The 17,712-nt window shown below is 41.1% G+C and overlaps 2 protein-coding genes and 2 long non-coding RNA genes across 7 annotated transcripts in view; 3 read left to right on the top strand and 1 right to left on the bottom strand.

The window, feature by feature from the left end:
• Positions 1–9,268, top strand: part of LOC107220818 (single Ig IL-1-related receptor) — a 21,951-nt gene extending 12,683 nt beyond the window's left edge. For both annotated transcript variants that reach the window (XM_046740387.1, XM_046740386.1), the window contains exons 3-8: positions 698–879; positions 3,022–3,232; positions 4,546–4,679; positions 4,847–5,008; positions 5,183–5,320; positions 5,400–9,268. In XM_046740387.1, the coding sequence (XP_046596343.1) occupies positions 698–879; positions 3,022–3,232; positions 4,546–4,679; positions 4,847–5,008; positions 5,183–5,320; positions 5,400–5,842 (1,270 nt within the window). In that variant the 3' untranslated portion in view covers positions 5,843–9,268. The remainder of the gene's footprint in view (positions 1–697; positions 880–3,021; positions 3,233–4,545; positions 4,680–4,846; positions 5,009–5,182; positions 5,321–5,399) is intronic.
• LOC107220817 (probable multidrug resistance-associated protein lethal(2)03659) overlaps positions 7,061–17,712 on the bottom strand; it is a 19,136-nt gene continuing 8,484 nt past the window's right edge. For all 3 annotated transcript variants that reach the window (XM_046740379.1, XM_015659564.2, XM_046740378.1), the window contains 13 exons: positions 16,721–17,023; positions 14,000–14,433; positions 13,723–13,879; positions 13,428–13,630; positions 13,011–13,321; positions 12,731–12,945; positions 12,379–12,597; positions 12,036–12,210; positions 11,775–11,951; positions 11,259–11,697; positions 10,792–11,161; positions 10,003–10,699; positions 7,061–9,912 (listed from right to left, as the gene is read on the bottom strand). In XM_046740379.1, coding sequence (XP_046596335.1) covers positions 9,778–9,912; positions 10,003–10,699; positions 10,792–11,161; positions 11,259–11,697; positions 11,775–11,951; positions 12,036–12,210; positions 12,379–12,597; positions 12,731–12,945; positions 13,011–13,321; positions 13,428–13,630; positions 13,723–13,879; positions 14,000–14,433; positions 16,721–17,023 — 3,835 coding nt within the window. In that variant the 3' untranslated portion in view covers positions 7,061–9,777. The remainder of the gene's footprint in view (positions 9,913–10,002; positions 10,700–10,791; positions 11,162–11,258; positions 11,698–11,774; positions 11,952–12,035; positions 12,211–12,378; positions 12,598–12,730; positions 12,946–13,010; positions 13,322–13,427; positions 13,631–13,722; positions 13,880–13,999; positions 14,434–16,720; positions 17,024–17,712) is intronic.
• LOC124294573 lies at positions 11,574–12,864 on the top strand. Its single transcript, XR_006904465.1, has 4 exons — positions 11,574–11,711; positions 11,790–11,897; positions 12,017–12,554; positions 12,646–12,864. It is a non-coding gene; the product is annotated as an uncharacterized LOC124294573 (long non-coding RNA).
• The window catches only part of LOC124294574, a 2,897-nt gene continuing 1,039 nt past the window's right edge, over positions 15,855–17,712 (top strand). Inside the window, exons 1-2 of the long non-coding RNA XR_006904466.1 lie at positions 15,855–16,558; positions 16,658–17,081. This is a non-coding gene — a long non-coding RNA (uncharacterized LOC124294574). The remainder of the gene's footprint in view (positions 16,559–16,657; positions 17,082–17,712) is intronic.

The raw sequence follows: 17,712 nt of genomic DNA on the forward strand, positions 1-17,712 counted from the left end.
TCATTTGATTCCATGAATCAATTTTGCGATCGCTGCATGCGACCTGCGGGGATCATTATCTAATCATTTGTCTCTTGCCAGTTCCCGGTAGAAGTTACAACCGTGAACGAAGTGTATTACTAGGCATATTATCCTCCATCGCTATATAGTCGTCCGAGGCTTACGTGCGCGTGACGCTGTCCACACCACGCTGCCGATTTCACGTACGAGATCGTTTTACCGAGAATAAAATTAACCTCTATGCGTTCCCACGCACACATTATGATGTTTGTGTGTATACATATATAAAATGTAATGGAAAGATTATAAGTGTATTCTGGAAGTTAGGACTGGCAAGCGGAAAAAATATATTAGCTTCGACATTTTTTTAATTCGTAGCCAATCAAGCTTTGACTGATAAGACTTGTTGGAAACTGGAAATTTTGTTTTGGTAATAACAACAGCAGGTTTTGGATGGTCTTCTAGCGTTTCGATAGTGTATTCAACGAATCAAGTTTCACTAATTTCTATCGTAAACAACCCTCCCCCTCGAGCAGTTTTACGTAAGTTATTACGTAATTAGCTCGTCTTCAGCCCTAGGTTTTTTTATATACCCATCTATAATATCGCAAACTGTAGAGTTTTTTGCCCGGTTCAAATGTACAGCAAATCGATCCTGCACCTCTCCCTTGATAGTAACACGCTTCTTCTTTTTTAGGTACAAAGGCAACATACCTTACCCCTGGAAAGGTGACGATAGTCACTTCATCCTCTACCCGGAGAGCAAGAACCAGACCATATACACCAAGAATCTCCGACAATCGGATGCGGGAAGTTATTCCTGCCTGGCACTAAACGACACTACCACCCTCAATGAGGAAATCGCTCTCAAAGTCATAGGTAAATCGATCTACTTATTTATACTTATATATCCGCCATACTCGTCTTCGCTGGAAACACGAAATTGGAATTTTTTTCTACCGTATTTTATAACTTGTACATTGTGTCCGTTCTTACTTGTCTTGAGCCATCGGAGAACCGAAACACGAAGGAAAAATATCAACCCAGGGCTCTGCGACACTGATTCGTCCTTGAAAAACGGTTTAGACGACCAGTTCCAACATAGTATTGTTTACAAATAATATCCATCAGAGACTCTATAGATTCTGACCGAAGTCCAGACGGTAACTTCATACTGTCGTTGATTATTTTGCGTGACCGTAAGATTTTTATTTTCGTACTCATGCTTGTGCTGTTTCCGGCGAAGCGAAACTCCGCACATTGCGTGATGAGGTAGCATGCCCTCTCATCGTCGTATTCTTGTATCGAAATTCGAATACACACGTACGTATTCACAATCATTGATCGTTGGGGAAAATATTTTTAAATCAGCGTACGATTTCCACCCATCATCGATACCGTCCCAACCGGCTTAACGTTACAATGCGAATTGCCATTTGAATAATTAAACCATCGGCTTCGCGCAACCGCGACAAGAGTTTCTTATCTCTTCAGTCTTACCGAGAATATACCCGTCAGCGTTACGCCATGCCTTATCGAAATACACACGTGGTACGGGTCTGCTGAGCATATAATAATTGTGGGAGTACACCTCTTTCTACTACGTGGAAAGCGTAACAATATATTATCCAAAGCGGGCGATAACCCACTGCAAGTTATTCACCATAGTTATAGGTAGGTTGGTATTAACGTCTCGCCTACCCAGGCGCGGATCCAGGACAGTTTTTTGGGGGGGAGGGGGCAAAGCCGAGTCTGATGGGTGAGGAGACAAAAGTAAAATTACCACAAAATGACCAAATTTTTATAAATATGAAAAAAAAAAAATACTAGATACATGACTGTATTTTACAATTTCACACTTTCCGTTTTTAAATTTTACATCTGGGTTTGCCTTGATCAAAATTATCACCGAGTACTTTTTCAGTAACTAACACATGAGGCGAGTTAGTACTATAACAGTCTTGACCCAAAAAATTGTACCAAATCGCTCGGATCCGATTTTTTGGGGAAAAATCAATATAATAAACAGAAGTTACCTTTGCAGTTGATATTCAAATGACATGCAAGTTGTAACATACCAACTCAGCCCAGTCTTCCGGACTGTTTAATTAATCTATATGAGATTAATAAAAATCGCAAATTTACAGTAATAAAAACCAAAATATTAATGTGACCATATTTTACATTGTTGAGATAGCTTTAAAAAGACTTTAGAAGGAAAAGCAAAGTGAAAATGCTTCGCGCGAATATCTGAATGATATTTTATAGTAGGATATTGGATAAGTAGGTACTAATAAAATATTAAGATCCCGAAAGTATCAGACTTCAATCTCATTGTCAGTTGTATTTTGTTGAACTTGCAATACTCCTTTAACCAGGATTCCGGCGTGGCTGCCGTGCAACGCGGGTGTTTAACTCGCAGGCGTTTCGGCGATATTTTGTAGTTTCCACACTGGATAATACAAAGTAGATAACAGAAGATATGCAAAGAATGTTATAATATCAAAGCTATCGAGTTTATACTCGTCATCGTTGACCTACCGGATGGATACCGGTATATCTATGCGTTATTGGAACTCCGTGTTAACCTGATATGGAAGCGAGGAGTGCCCATCCTCCTGACGGAGAACAGAGATCACTCTCTCGCTACCCGAGAAGAAGAAAAAGGCGCGGGTCTGCAGAGCATTATAGGTATAGGTAGACCCAGCCTTATACCCGTCTCCGACAACGACGTTGACGACGACGATGACCAAGCCAAATATCTGTTCCTTTCCGAGAAATCGTACGTCAGCTATTAACCCACCATTATCATCCACAGAGACTCTTTACACGGGTATCTATAACCCGAGTGCATCGTAAGGCACAAAGAATCTCTCTCTTTCGAGGCGTCATTCATTGAAAAGAAAAGTATGTGGGTGTATAAAATAAAAATTGTAACAGGTTGTGGTCTGCGGTACAGACGTTTCGGTTATTGAATCATAGCATAATCATCGTGAGGCATAATTTGTTGTTTTATTCCAGACGAGGATACCCCCTACACCGGGGAACCTTTGCTCACTCATCAACCCAGGACTCAGTTCGCTCCGCTCGGCGTTCCTACACGGCTATTTTGTGAGGCCTACGTTGGACATACCCATCTTCCCGACGTCAGGAACTCCGTTTTGTGGTCGAGGAGCTTCTGCAATGTGACGATACCAACTGACGGGAGAATTTACCAGCACAAAATTACCAGGTAAGTTTTTCTTCTTTAATTTTTACCTCAAAAAAAACATTGTAGCTCCAGGCCGGCGTATATACCGAAAAACTCCGCATAGAACAAAGCAAGGAGGAACAAAACAGACTGGTCGGATTATACAAATTTTTAGTGACGTAGAAAAATGGATTTCGTCAGAGCGATCTACCGCCGTGCACTTGCCGGTGATTTTCACGGTCCACGGAGCTACTCGTTGTTGCGTTCGGTATATGTGTTCTATGGTTTACGCAACGGGTTCTTGTTGGGGTATAAATTGACTCGGATAAAAAAAAAGGACGAAAAAGAAAAAAGAATTCCCACGGCACGTGTTTCAACATCACTCGGTGCATGCGATGGATCATTTTGTTTTCATGGAAGTAGACGTACATTTATGAGAGAATTTCGCAAAACTCAATTTAATCTTCAAACTCATCGACAGTTTTTGTTTGGGATTCGGTACTTTCGAAAATTTCAAATCGATTCCAAGAGCTAAATCAGCTACAAAAAATACACGTGAATTCTTGCACAGTTTTCGAAACAATCCAAATGACCGTGGAAGATGAGGATGAGGATCAGGAGGTCATTGGCCCTTCGTCGCCTTGTAGTATGCTCTACTCACTTTTCCTGTATATCTATGTATACCCCGAAGCGAATTTGCCACTGATTGATTTCTCTTCAAAGTCGTGTTATGTACATCGTCATACCGCGTTGATTAGGGCCTTATGCTCGGCCACTGGTTGTTTTACAGGGCAGTATTTTCAACGATCCAGACGTTTTCGCATAACTTCTTTGAAACCGTTGCCGGTTTTAAATAATCAATAAACATTAAATTTGCAATTTGCCAACACGAGCTTGTCTACAATTGCGACCGTTTGCAATAGATTACGGGTTGCCAAGCGCGTGATATGCGCGGTAGAAGCGGTATAAGTCTAATAAGGTTCTGCCCCGCACCCTATATGCAGTTCTATGAACCCGTAGATTCTTTTACTAGTTACATTGCTGGTGCAGATCAGCGAAAACTGCCTACAGTGCGAGGATTACACGATTTCCTAGCTTGCTTCGGTTCAAGTATTACAGGTACAGCGATTGTACCGGTTCAACAAAATTTTTATCAGGACCCATCGACCTCATTCTCAACGTGGTGGTAATGACCCAGCAATATTTTCGTACTTCTGATATTAATATTGATGATGATGATGATGACGATGACGACGATGATGATTATGATTATGATTATGATGATGATGATGATGATGATGATGATGATAATAGACATGATAATTAATAAAACGCGTGTGAATTTTCTTTTCCAGAGAAAATAACCAAATCGTTGGATCGTATTTGGTGATCAAGGATGTGAGAGCCGAAGATTATGGGGAGTACAAATGCGAAGTTAGCAACAGTATCGACCAGCTTATAGTCATAACGGCATCTGTATTACCGGAAGGTACGATTATAATTACTTATGAGACGTAGAATTATTACTGATTGTGAGTAAACAGATCTTGATACTGGAAATAATTTCTTGTTACTCAATCACATCGATGAACATTTATAGTTGCATGTAACTGTTTTACTGCGCACGTACATAATTTAACGACGATTGATTCACAGAAGTGCCAATACGCGGGATGCAGGTTGGATCTTGGCGCAAAGTTGTGCTCCTTGTTGCTCTGGTCATGATCTGCACTCTTTCCCTGGGAGCTTTCTACATCCGATGCTGGTTACCGGTCACCCTGTTTTTCCGCGATAGGTTCTCACCGCTAGAAGAAAATGGTGACAATATTTTCAAATAATTCCATGTTTTTTTTCTCCTCAAAATAGTGTGGCTAATGATAATTACTTTCACCCAGAAATCCAACTACACGTTATTATAACTATACTTACCACCACGCAACCTCTGAAGCTATAATTAATAAGGGAAGTTATTTCAATTCTCCCGTTTCACAGATGGCAGGGACTGCGACGCGCTTGTCTGTTATCACGAAATGGACGCGAGTCTGGCCATTGGAGTAATAATACCAACTTTGGAGTCAAGATATTGTTACAAATGTGCGTCTCTGGAGCTGTCGCAAATTACCCGGAATTGTAAGTTCATGTGCAATTGGCATAATTAGTCCAGTGTTCTTGACACCCTGTGGTATACTCATATCCCTGTCCTCTCCAGGGTCCCTCGAGATCGGTCCCAAAAGCAAGACAGCGAGGCGTGTGATCGTCATCGTGAGTCCCGCTGCGGTGCAGGGAAGCACCTGGAACGACGCGACCCTACGAACCGTCTTCTGCCAGCTGGCTTCATTGCACCTGCCACTGAACCGAGTAATCGTCGTTGCGCTGAAAGATCTGCCGATCTCGCTGACGGCACCGAAACTCGCGTCTTCGCGTCACGTGTACGAGGAAGGGGCCGGCATCGGACGGGTGAAAACCCTGAGATGGTGCGACAAAGACGAGACAACGGGCTTCGTCAAGTTCTGGTGCAGGTTGCGCCTCTGCCTGCCGCCCATTCGCCCCGGCGCTCGGAAGACTCAGCAATCCGTCGCGCTGATCGTTCAAATGAAGAGCGGTGCCCAGACAACTACCAGGTCTCGCGAGAGCCTCGAGGTGCTTGTATGATACATCAGAACGTCGTGCTGGCATCAGGGAGATTATGGCAAGGCTGAATTGACGATTTCACGGATCGCTAGTAAGGAGTACAACCGAGCTAAGAAGTAACTCCACTTGATTCGGAATGCTCACGTGAGGGTTGCAGCGCTACCATAATTTTCGATATTGCTATTATATGTAGTAATTATTTCTTCATCGGACTGCTTATAATTTATGTGACGTAACAGGAGTAGAATATTCTTACGGATTACGCTAACGGTGTCGCAATAAGAGGACGGATGATTGTGGTTGTCGAGTTAAGTGTGGCCAGTTTTCTGGTGCTTCTGAATAGGCGCATAACCTGGATTTAACTCGGTTGTTACGTATCAGAAGAGACTTCGGCAGACCGGCAAATTGCCACACTAATAAGGGTGAATAAAAATAATGGAATTCGAGGTGTACGTTCATACACCCTCTCATCAGCGCAAACCTCAGTAAACGAATCTTCACTATTTTTTCATACAAATATTTTGCAAGTATAGTGAACATATTATATACGTGTACACTTTATAGATATTTAGATATTATAAACAGACTCTCATTACAAGAGACTCATCAAGGCTTCCATGGAAAAAAAATTCCTAAAGTTGAAAATAACGTAAGAACTGAAAAAAAAACACTTCCACGTTTTGTTACAGTAAGAAATTGACTCGCGCAGCAGAATTTTAGAACGACTTGAATACTCTTTCGATGGTCTGAAAGTTCGTAAAGTGTATTCCTTGCATCGTAATTACTTCGTGAACGCTTTTATTTCGTTAATTTTTTTGATCTTTTTTACTTTTCTACTTTTCATGACCTTTGGTGATATAATAAAAGTATTGGTTTCGGTCAAAAATCACTTTTTCTAATTTCGACAAATCTTTACGAGTTCGAAATTCTAAAATCCGAAAATTAGAATTTTAGAAAATGTCTGACAAACTCCTGCGATGATCTCGGAAACAGCTCGATGAAAAAAATCTAAAACTTACAGACTTTTACAACGAAACGATGGGCATGAAAAATTGCCATGTCCCATTTAATTTGAACTTCCAGTTCTACCGGGAATAAAATTATTTTCAATGTTTTACCGGCGAACATATACTTTTTCTAAATAAAAGATTGTTTTGCCCAGTTTATATATTTATATTTAAAAAAGTCTAAATGTTTTGTTTTTCAGAATTTTTTTTGTACCGATTTTTCCTTTAAAACTTTTTCATTTGACTGCCAAGTTCTATCAGTTTCAGATTTTTCACCTGGCCGTTTTCCAGATGATCGTGGAAGTTTGTCAGATAGATTAACGAACTCTTCCCATTTCATGGTAATGAAAAGCATCGCGAAACAACTGCTTTCAGTCTAGATTTTTCTTCCTAATTTTCGGTAAAAACCTACGTAATTTGTTTACTGTGTGTGTACATACTATACCGAAACCCATAGCGTATGGTTTTCTGTGTATTTATTTAGTTTTTATTATTTATATTATAATACAAGCGTCACATCGACCGTGATATGTATAAATATATATCGTAGGACAGATTATGCGCTACTCTGTGGATGAGTGAATCTTTGATATGAGAAAATTTTTTACAGCCACTGTCGAATAGCAACAAGTTCATCTTTTATTCTCAAACTAATCCTTGGGGACTCGAACTAGAAGTTTAATTTTTATGCTAAAATTAATCTCTTTTGAGGCATATTTTTTATCTATTAATCAAGCGTCGTCGACCATTGAACTATCGGAAACGAACCTCAGATTAAAGATCTATTCTATCCGACAGTTAAGACAATAAATATCACAGTAGCGTACTCGAATCTCAGATATATCGTATACTTATGTATCGTCGCATGTGGTAGTCTCTTTACCATCAGTATTATAAATTGTAATATGTAACAGCGTGTTTTGACTGATAAAAAATTTGCTCAGCATGTATAACGCGCATATTTTAGGACAAATATTTGCAAGTAAAGTACATCTTGAAAAAAACAGAAATATATGTTATAGACAAAAAACGCGAGTGTAGTTTTAGTAGTTTGTCCGAAGTGATGGTGTAAGTCGAGGTACAAGTATGTGCGTATAGGTATGTATGTGTGTATGTATAGAAGACGGTTCAAAAGAAGAGAATGCAAGTACGATTGTATTATTATCAAACTAGGATATCATTGAACAATATGAAAGCATTTTTCTGAAACTACTAGCGTTTCTCTCAAACCCGATTCAACGATCAGTATTCACAAGCTCGAATGTCTCGCAATTGACGTGATACGTGCCTCCAACGTGCAGGATTCGAGAGTTAATCACACGTGGCTTGATGATATGCGCAGTGTTTGTAGCCTTTATTGATACAAATAATTTGTTCTATTTTTCTACCTAATTAATTACAAAATCGTGTACTTAAGTCGGATGGAGTTTATCGTATTCCGTCCGTCTGTAGCACCATATATGAATTATTATGTAAATTACATTCGCTACGCGTGTGCAAGGGCAAATATGCACGAATGCACACTGTATTATACATTAGGGTGCTTCGTTTGATACGACTATTTTTTTTTCACTCCATAGACGAAATATCACTCTGAACATATAAAAAAAAATTCCCACCAAAGCCTAGCTCTTAATTTTAATTTTAAGTACTCGCTAAATGAATTTGAAATTTTCCCATTTAATTAACACGTAAAAATAATTTTTTTTTGTCAATTATCTATAGCATTGCGAGTTTTCATACTATTTAATTGACCATGGCCGGAAGTTTTAGAGTTTTATACGATGTACATGGAAGAATTGAAAGTTTTGAGTTCGATTCCCCGATGCCTCACTTTTTTTTTTTTAATTGATTAATCACAATAAATAGCTAGATTGGAAAAATCTTATCGAGAATATTAAAATCATTAAATGTTAATGTAAATAATACAAAAAAGTGGTCAATAAAACAGTTGGAGGACAAACCTATGTTCTCTGGTTGAGAGTAGCAGTAATTGGCAAAGACTTCAGAATCGTCGGGTGAAGACATTTGAAGATCAAGATACATTACAATCACGTCTATTTTATTACATTTATAACAATTTGGGTATAAAAATTGTCAAATATGCGGATAAAATAGTGATATTTATAGTTTTCGTATGATTATTTAATTTTATATTGGAAACTATCAGTTCTACAGTTTCAGCTGATGAAACTTTTTTGTAGGAAATTAAATTCTCTACAAAAAAGGTTCTTTACAATTTTGCTGTAAAGTTAGTAGTTTAGGAGAAAAATGAAAAAAACCATAATTTTTTAGCAAAAATCAACTTTACAATTTTTTACTGGCGAGATACTTCATAAATTCTAAATTAGCTCTAGGAACTTTTAAAGAGGAAGGATCCCTCTAAAACTTCCGGCCATGGTCAATTAAATAGTATGAAAACTCGCAATGCTATAGATAATTGACAAAAAAAAAAATTATTTCTACGTGTTAATTAAATGGGAAAATTTCAAATTCATTTAGCGAGTACTTAAAATTAAAATTAAGAGCTAGGCTTTGGTGGGAATTTTTTTTTTATATGTTTAGAGTGATATTTCGTCTATGGAGTGGAAAAAAAAATAGTCGTCTTAACCGAAGTACTCTATTATACATGCTATATATACACATATATGTATAGATATGTACAGTAAAAATTGAACTTATTATCCTGACTTGTAAAATCTCAGTTGGGTAAATAACTGTCACTTTCTTTTCCTCCCTCCCGTGCACTGCTGACGATAGGGGCCATCCGCAGACAATTACTAATCTGTGGCCCAATAATACAAAACATTTTCTAAGGATCAGAGTAAACTTGCTTTAGTCCAATACTCGGAAATGTATCTCGAACGTAGCGTAGCACAGTTAACAATAACATATGTCGGAAATTTATTTAAACGGTGATCATGTATAGTATCTAATTGTAATCCTGGACTACGCGAATGATGAATCGTAGTTTTTCTGGGCGATCACGGTCAGCGTGTCCGCCATCGATTTACCCGTCTGATCCACCATGCTGCGGAGGTATCCGTTCTCCTTTTGCAGCAGCACGTGCGGATGATCGTATTCCTGAAAAGAGAAGAAATTTTTCCACAATTATAAGTTTGTATTTTCGACCGTGGAGGATTAAGCATAAAAAAATGTAACCAATGTATTTACCACAACAAATCCAGCGTCCATGACCAAAACTTTGTTACTGTCCATTACCGTGTTCAGGCGATGAGCGATTGTGAGTACTGTACAATTGGCGAACTTGATGCGAATCGTCTTTTGGATAAGCTCGTCGGTACGAGGATCGACGTTGGCCGTCGCTTCATCGAGTATCAGTACGGGGTTGTTGCGAATGATTGCTCTCGCCAGGCACACCAATTGCCGCTGACCAACGCTGAGATTCGAGCCGCCCTCCGCGATATTGGATTCGAGACCCATCTCCTTGAGCTCGACTTCCTCGAGCGCTTGCCACAACGCGCTATCCGGATATTCGTCGAAGGGATCCAAGTTTCGCCTCAGAGACCCGGAGAAGAGGAACGGCTCTTGAGGGATGATGCTTATCTTCGATCGAAGGTCGTGCAGGCCGAGCTTACTGCTCTCAACGCTGTCTATTACTATGTCGCCGTCTATATAAGCCAATCGAAAGAGCGCCGAAACCAAGGAGGACTTTCCTGCGCCCGTCCTGCCCACGATACCGATTTTCTCCCGCGACAAGACGACGAAATCCAGGTCCTTCAGTACATCCGGCTCCTCAGGCCCATACCGCATCGAGAGCTTCTTGAACTCGACTTTCCCGTGGGCGGGCCACTTTGGGTCAGGCTTGTTTTCCGGTGTGCTCTCCAACGGCGGTTCCTGGTCGACGACGCTGAGTATAGGAGAGGAATTTAGCCAAATGATATACATATAATTAGAAATTTCATGGTTGTGAGACTAGTCCCAGCGTCGCGGTCGCCTTACCTGTACTCGCAGATACGCTCGACGGATGTCATCTGATTTTCGAGCTCGGCGCTCTGCCGCATGCCCCACTGGAACATTCCCGTGAGACCGATGCTCTGGGTAATGGCCAGGCCGACGCTACCGCCCGCCGAACCCTGCATATCTGGTAACACGAGGAAGCTGAAGACGACCAAAGCTATGTATATTACGCAGACGATATCCAGCCAGAAGCCGAAGGCACGAGCCGAGGCTATAAATATGAACCAGGCAGAGGAGTGGAGGTCCTGGTGGTGGTCGAACTCCGCCGTGAGTGTTTCGCCGGCTTGAAACGCCCGGATCGTCGTCAGTCCCTGGAGCGTCGCGTTTAGGTGAGCGAAGACCGGGGACCGAGCTTATCGTGTGGAGGGAAAAAAGAGGCCGATCAGTTTTTGCGACTACGGCGCGACGACAATTAGGCAATTAAATGATAATACGGCATTGATACTGACTGACACCCTCTAGTCGTTTCACACTGCGGCTCGTGGACATGTAGATTATGCGGAATAGGTAAAATATGAAGCCAATAACGACGGTGGGTATCATCAGCCAAGGATTGGCTATTGCGACAACAACAATGACGCCGATCAGCCCCAATCCGATCTGCACACAGTCGATCATGGCCGTGGGCAGGAGTTCATCGACCGCTCCCATGTCTTTCGAGAAACGGTTCAGTATCCGACCGGATGAGTTCATATTGAAGAATCGCATCGTAGCACGACTTATGCCACGGAACATCCTATCGTGAAGGCGCTTCGAGGCCCGCATCGCCATACCGTAGAAAGAGAATGACCGGAGAAGAGTTAATACGACCGTCCCGACGACCAGAAAGGTGTATATGTATATGCAGATGTCGCGGCTCAGCCAGCTATCCCAGTCCATGAGCCCTGCCTGTGAAACAGAAAGTGAGCACATAAGCGAAAATTAATTTCAGTGCGCGTATTTTCATTCCGCGACATGAGACTCACATTTGCTTCTTCCAGGTTAACCCACGTGGAAAGGAAGTAGTCACCACCGCTCGCAAAAACCTGACTGAGGGAGAAGAGGAATAGTATTGCCGATATGGCGCACCAGTTGCCAGCGGAATTGAGGTAGGCCGCATACACCTTCCCGTCAACTGTACCAGAACTGCGTACCTCTGCCTCCTGGAGGGGAAACACTGTTATTAGTCATCAGTCGATAGCCTGTACTTTCTAATTCTGACAATTAGGAACAACCGATGAACTTACCTCCAGGGGCGCCTCCTGCTCTATCATGTCCCCCATACCGATCGAATCTACCGAGGAGATGCTGGAGTGCCGCGAAATCAATCGACTCAGCGGTCGTTGTTCGGGTTTATTTTCCTCAGGCGGCTCGAGTACCTGGCCGAAGTCCAATCCTAATTTTTGAAGCTCTTGGTATGTTCTGAAGGTAGAAACTTCCGATAAGGTGAATTAAAGTATAGATTTCAGATACCGCGCAAAACGCAGAAATCGATTATAGTATAATTTCTGGCTATTTCGAACCACCCTGTCAACTCGTGCATGTAGTATACAGTTACAGCTTTCTAATATAACTTTAGTTATACGTTACCCTTGTCCCCATATGGCTCCATCTTTCAACACAATTATCTGATCGACGTGTTTGAGATACTGCAGCTGGTGGGTGACGATAATGCGAGTTTTTTCTTTCAAGTATCCATCCACGCACTCGTCGAACATGTGCTTGCCGACGTGAGCGTCAACAGCACTCAACGGATCGTCCATCAGGTATATGTCTACGTTCGCGTAAACTGCTCTTGCCAGGTTTATTCTATGGGAACGAGTAAACAATAACTCATATGTATTTTTCTGTATACAGGAAAACCGTACCGCACCAGCGGCTTGATTGTTCTGTCGAAAAGTAACGGGGATCTAGTTTAGTCGAGAACTATAAGCCGTCTTACCGCGCGCGTTGACCACCGGATAAACTGACCCCCCTCTCGCCAACAACTGTTTTGTCGCCGTAGGGGAAGAGGGTAAAGTCCCGCTTCAGCTGGCACACCTTGACCACTTTGTCGTATCGTCGCGGATCCATTTTGCGCCCGAAAAGTATATTCTGTCTGACCGAACCACCGAAGAGCCAAGGCTCCTGACTGGCGTAGGCTACGCTGCCGTTAACCTAAAACGATCAGCGGATGTCAGACTTCGTTGGCGGGCATAAAGCTGAAATCGCTGTGAACCGACCTTGACGGTACCGGAAGAAAGTGGCAACTCGCGCAAAATCGTGTGGAGGAGGCTAGTTTTGCCGGATCCCACTTGTCCGACGATGGCAACCAGCTGACCGGGTTTCACATTTATATTCAAATTGACAAGAGTATTTTCCGACGAGTTCTCCACCCACTTCGCTGATACGTTGTCTATTTTGATGGACCCCTGGCCATGCTCATCAGATTTGTCCGTGGATTGGGGATTCTTGACTACAACCGCCTCATCGTATCTCATGAAAGTCTGGAGACGTTTGACGGAAACCATGACTTCGGCGGTTTGCGTAACTCCTGCAATATGCAACGGTCGTTTAGTCTTTACTAAAACGGGGTACGTGAATATACATAGCATATGTTCCCATAGGTGTAACAAATACGCCTCTTGTCTTGCGCGTACCTTGAGGAAAATACACGGTCATAGTTTGCCGTAAGATATTGTAGTAGGCTGTCAGCATGAACACCTTTTCCGCAGTGATATTATTCTCCATTAAAATATAGGCGACTATGGTTATGAAGAGGCTTAGTCTCGTGTTGAAAATTATGAAGGACATCGTTATACCCCTGATGTACGACATGAGCCTTATTTCCTTTATCTCTCGTCTATTGCCGAGAAAAAAATGAATATATTGGATGTATTGGATGTATTCCTGAGAACCATATTTCCACATAACCAATTAATAAGAATCGCCTACTTTCTAGCCTTCTGGATTAAGTCCCCAAATGGTTTCTCCCATGTGTACATCTTTATCGCTTGAATTCCGGATATTATTTCGTTCGTGAGCCTTACTCTCTCATCAGTTTTTAGCGCCGTTCGCAACCTCAGGACGGATGATCGCTTTGCCAAATATCCTGTAAGCATAAATAGATATAGTAACATTACAATTTGTATAAAACGCTGTGCTTCGCAAATCACGCATCGCCCGCATTATGTTTGCGCGCATACAGTGTCTACACGACTTTTGCATATACCTTGGAGGGGTATGAACATGAGAAGCGTCGCCACGCCGATGATCGCGGATACTCCGACTTCGGCCCACATGAAGTAGCTGATGATGATCGTCTCTAGGGGTGCGATCCATATGTAGTTCAAGAATACGATCGCGACGTCAAATCTGTTTACATCGTTAGAAAGCAGATTCACAGCCTGACCAATTGTCGTCTCACCCAGGGCGGTTTTCGACAGTCTCAGCGCTTTCCTGTATATCAGGGTGCAACAAGCGACCCGGATTTTCATTCCCATGTGCAATATCGCCATCATATACGGATGAAGGATGAATATGTTCGCCCCCGAACAAATCACGACCCCTAAACCATAGAGGTAAGCTTCAAGCGTCGACACGTCGCTGCCGTCTGTCGTGCTGAAGTATCGCAGCAAGCGTCCGAGAAACAATGGCTGGACAACCCTGTACGGTGCATGAGTAAGAATATATGAGGTATTCCACACCATTTCACCTAATCGGTGAAGGTCACCGACGCCGATCTTGGTGTCAATTTTTTTCTCAATTCGTCTATCGAAAAAAAAGAACACGTGTTCGGCCGTTTTTCGATTAGGCCACCTGTGTCGATTTTATGAATTTGCCGATTTTTCAACTTTTTCGAAACAGAGTTTTTTCAACTGGTTCTATCTTCAAGAGCTTTCATTCTTTTCAAAAAATGATACACGTATAAAATGTGTCAATAAGTCCGAGCTTTCTGAAAAAAATATTTGAAAATTTTTCCAACCACACAATTCTAAAATTTTTACGGAAAAAAAAGAAAATCAAAATTATTTGAATTGCGACACCTTCGATTTTCCTGAAACTTTTTACTTGCATTCGACCAGTTACAATCAAGTTTTTCTCCAAAGGAAATTATGGATTTCCGATTCGTTCGGGAGTTACACCATCATAAGTGCCGAAAAATTGGAAATATTTTACGGAAATCAATCTTAACTTCGATCAGACAAGTTTTCATGTTATAAAAATACATGTTTGCTGAAAAAACAACTTTTCGGAATATCCCAAACAATATAAATAAAAACGAGATCACAATTTTTCTTTTCTATGCCAAATATATTTTCAGGTAGAAAATTTCTAAATATTGTATTTATATTTATATATATTGTGAATAAATGTAAATTATATATATATATATACAAAATTGTATTTATATTTAGAGAAAGAAGTAAGAAAAATTGTGATCTCGTTTTTATTTATATTGTTTGGGATATTCCGAAAAGTTGTTTTTTCAGCAAACATATATTTTTATAACATGAAAACTTGTCTGATCGAAGTTAAGATTGATTTCCGTAAAATATTTCCAATTTTTCGGCACTTATGATGGTGTAACTCCCGAACGAATCGGAAATCCATAATTTCCTTTGGAGAAAAACTTGATTGTAACTGGTCGAATGCAAGTAAAAAGTTTCAGGAAAATCGAAGGTGTCGCAATTGAAATAATTTTGATTTTCTTTTTTTTCCGTAAAAATTTTAGAATTGTGTGGTTGGAAAAATTTTCAAATATTTTTTTCAGAAAGCTCGGACTTATTGACACATTTTATACCTGTATCATTTTTTGAAAAGAATGAAAGCTCTTGAAGATAGAACCAGTTGAAAAAACTCTGTTTCGAAAAAGTTGAAAAATCGGCAAATTCATAAAATCGACACAGGTGGCCTAATCGAAAAACGGCCGAACACGTGTTCTTTTTTTTCGATAGACGAATTGAGAAAAAAATTGACACCAAGATCGGCGTCGGTGACCTTCACCGATTAGGTGAAATGGTGTGTAATACCTCATATACACACTCTAGGTGTAAGATCAGATCGTACAAAATATGTCAAATAACTGTCAACTTTTATCACGTACGGTAGGTTATATTAAAAAATAATAATAATAATAAATCGATTTACTTGGTGACGATAAATGACACGCAGATATTATTATGAGCTGTGCAGGCAATTGGAAAATCTGTTAAGTCGTAGCACACGAAGGAGAAATTGCTTATTTCGGAGGTACTGGATTAGTGAATACCAATCATGATATAAAATGATATTGGGTTGTAACATTTGTTTCTTATGTCTCATATCATTGAAAGTCAGGCCTTGAAAATAAGCTCTGCTGCAAGTAGCTATCTTATTGTCTCGAGCCAAGGTGATAGTTACGATAAACCACGGTGTTTGAAATATCATTTATCACAGTTAGGCGTGCGTCAGGGCGGACGGTTTGAACACACAGGAACAAGTACTAGTGTCATAAACAAGCCCTACGAACCACGAAAGAAATCTATATCACAACCCAAGATTCTTGGTACGGATATAAAATTCGAGAAATGTATTATCAACCGAAAACGATATTTTAGGGGTAAAAGGGGTGGACTCCGCGCTCGGAGAACTTAACGATCTGGCTGTATGATCTCGGTCGTAAATGGACTCGATCCCAGTCGCATTCTGCAGGTTGGGTACTGGGGTCAAACGCCGACGGCTCAGTTCTTGGGCAAAGTGCCGGAGAACCAGGGCGAGGAATCTTGGTTGCTGCAACCTGCGTATATAGGTATATACCCGTGCTCATTATAATTACAATCAGCCAAATATCGGGTGCCGTTATGTACCACACGAATTGTATACATGTATTATTTTCGTACGAACCAAGGGTGCCATGCTCCGGCATCTAGATATTCTGTATGGAAACTTGGATGTACCAGATCATCCTTACCTCATCGTTATCTCGAGGACGGCTAGGATGACGCCGTAGAACAGGGTCTCGGCGCCGAAGACCTTTATTAGCACCCGCAGTAGACTCGGATGCACCGGCTCATCTTCGTCTTCGTCTTCTTTCGGGCCCTTGGCCTTGCTCTTCTTCGAATCCCGCTTGGCGGTCAGTCTCTGAATCTCGTTCTCCCATGTCTTCGTTATCTTCTCCCCGAGGAGGCCACTCGTATGCTCCTTCAGCGGAGTGTATAGATCTTCGACCTCGAGGTCACGCTTATAGCCGAGCCAGAAGGTGCCCAGGATCCATCTGTGTTCAAATACAAGGAAAGAAATTTGAAAGAAAGGAAAAACATACACTGTCAGAGGTTTGTGCTGATTGTTTTAATAGTACACGTATAGACCCATTTTGGTGCATGTAGAGAAAAATAAAATAATTACGTTTCATATTTGATTTCACTTATATGAATTAATCAAAAGAACAATGACTGGCAAACAAAATGATTCAGTTTTATTTTTATCACACGTGCATGAGAAGTGGGACTTTGCGTAGCAGTTTAGCGGGATGAAAGTAGCCAATTTCATCTCAGTTTTGTAAAGATAGGTTCGCGAATGCGCAGTCCACAATTGCTTCGCTTTAATCCCATGGTAGATTTTTTTACCACTTTTCCACCACTTTTTTTTCACTTGTTATAAAAACTATCGTGTGTGACTCGAGCCAAAAGTTGGCGATCGCACCTCGTGCGATTGCCGCCCTCGTTTCTTTCGGACGCAAACATCGCACTCGTCGCAATCGCTAACTTTCATCCCTTGTGACACAATATACTATCACTGCTCATCACGATTATCCGAATATTCCATTTTTTTTTTTATCCATTATCTCCCTTGGGAGTATAATAATGGATATTACCTCCCTAAGGAGGTAATGTAATGATGTTCACGCTCAACATAATAAATTTCCCATCCACTTTAGATGTAAGATAAAGGGCCTATTTTACG

Source organism: Neodiprion lecontei, chromosome 5, assembly GCF_021901455.1.
Source record: "Neodiprion lecontei isolate iyNeoLeco1 chromosome 5, iyNeoLeco1.1, whole genome shotgun sequence".
Lineage (NCBI taxonomy): Eukaryota > Metazoa > Arthropoda > Insecta > Hymenoptera > Diprionidae > Neodiprion > Neodiprion lecontei.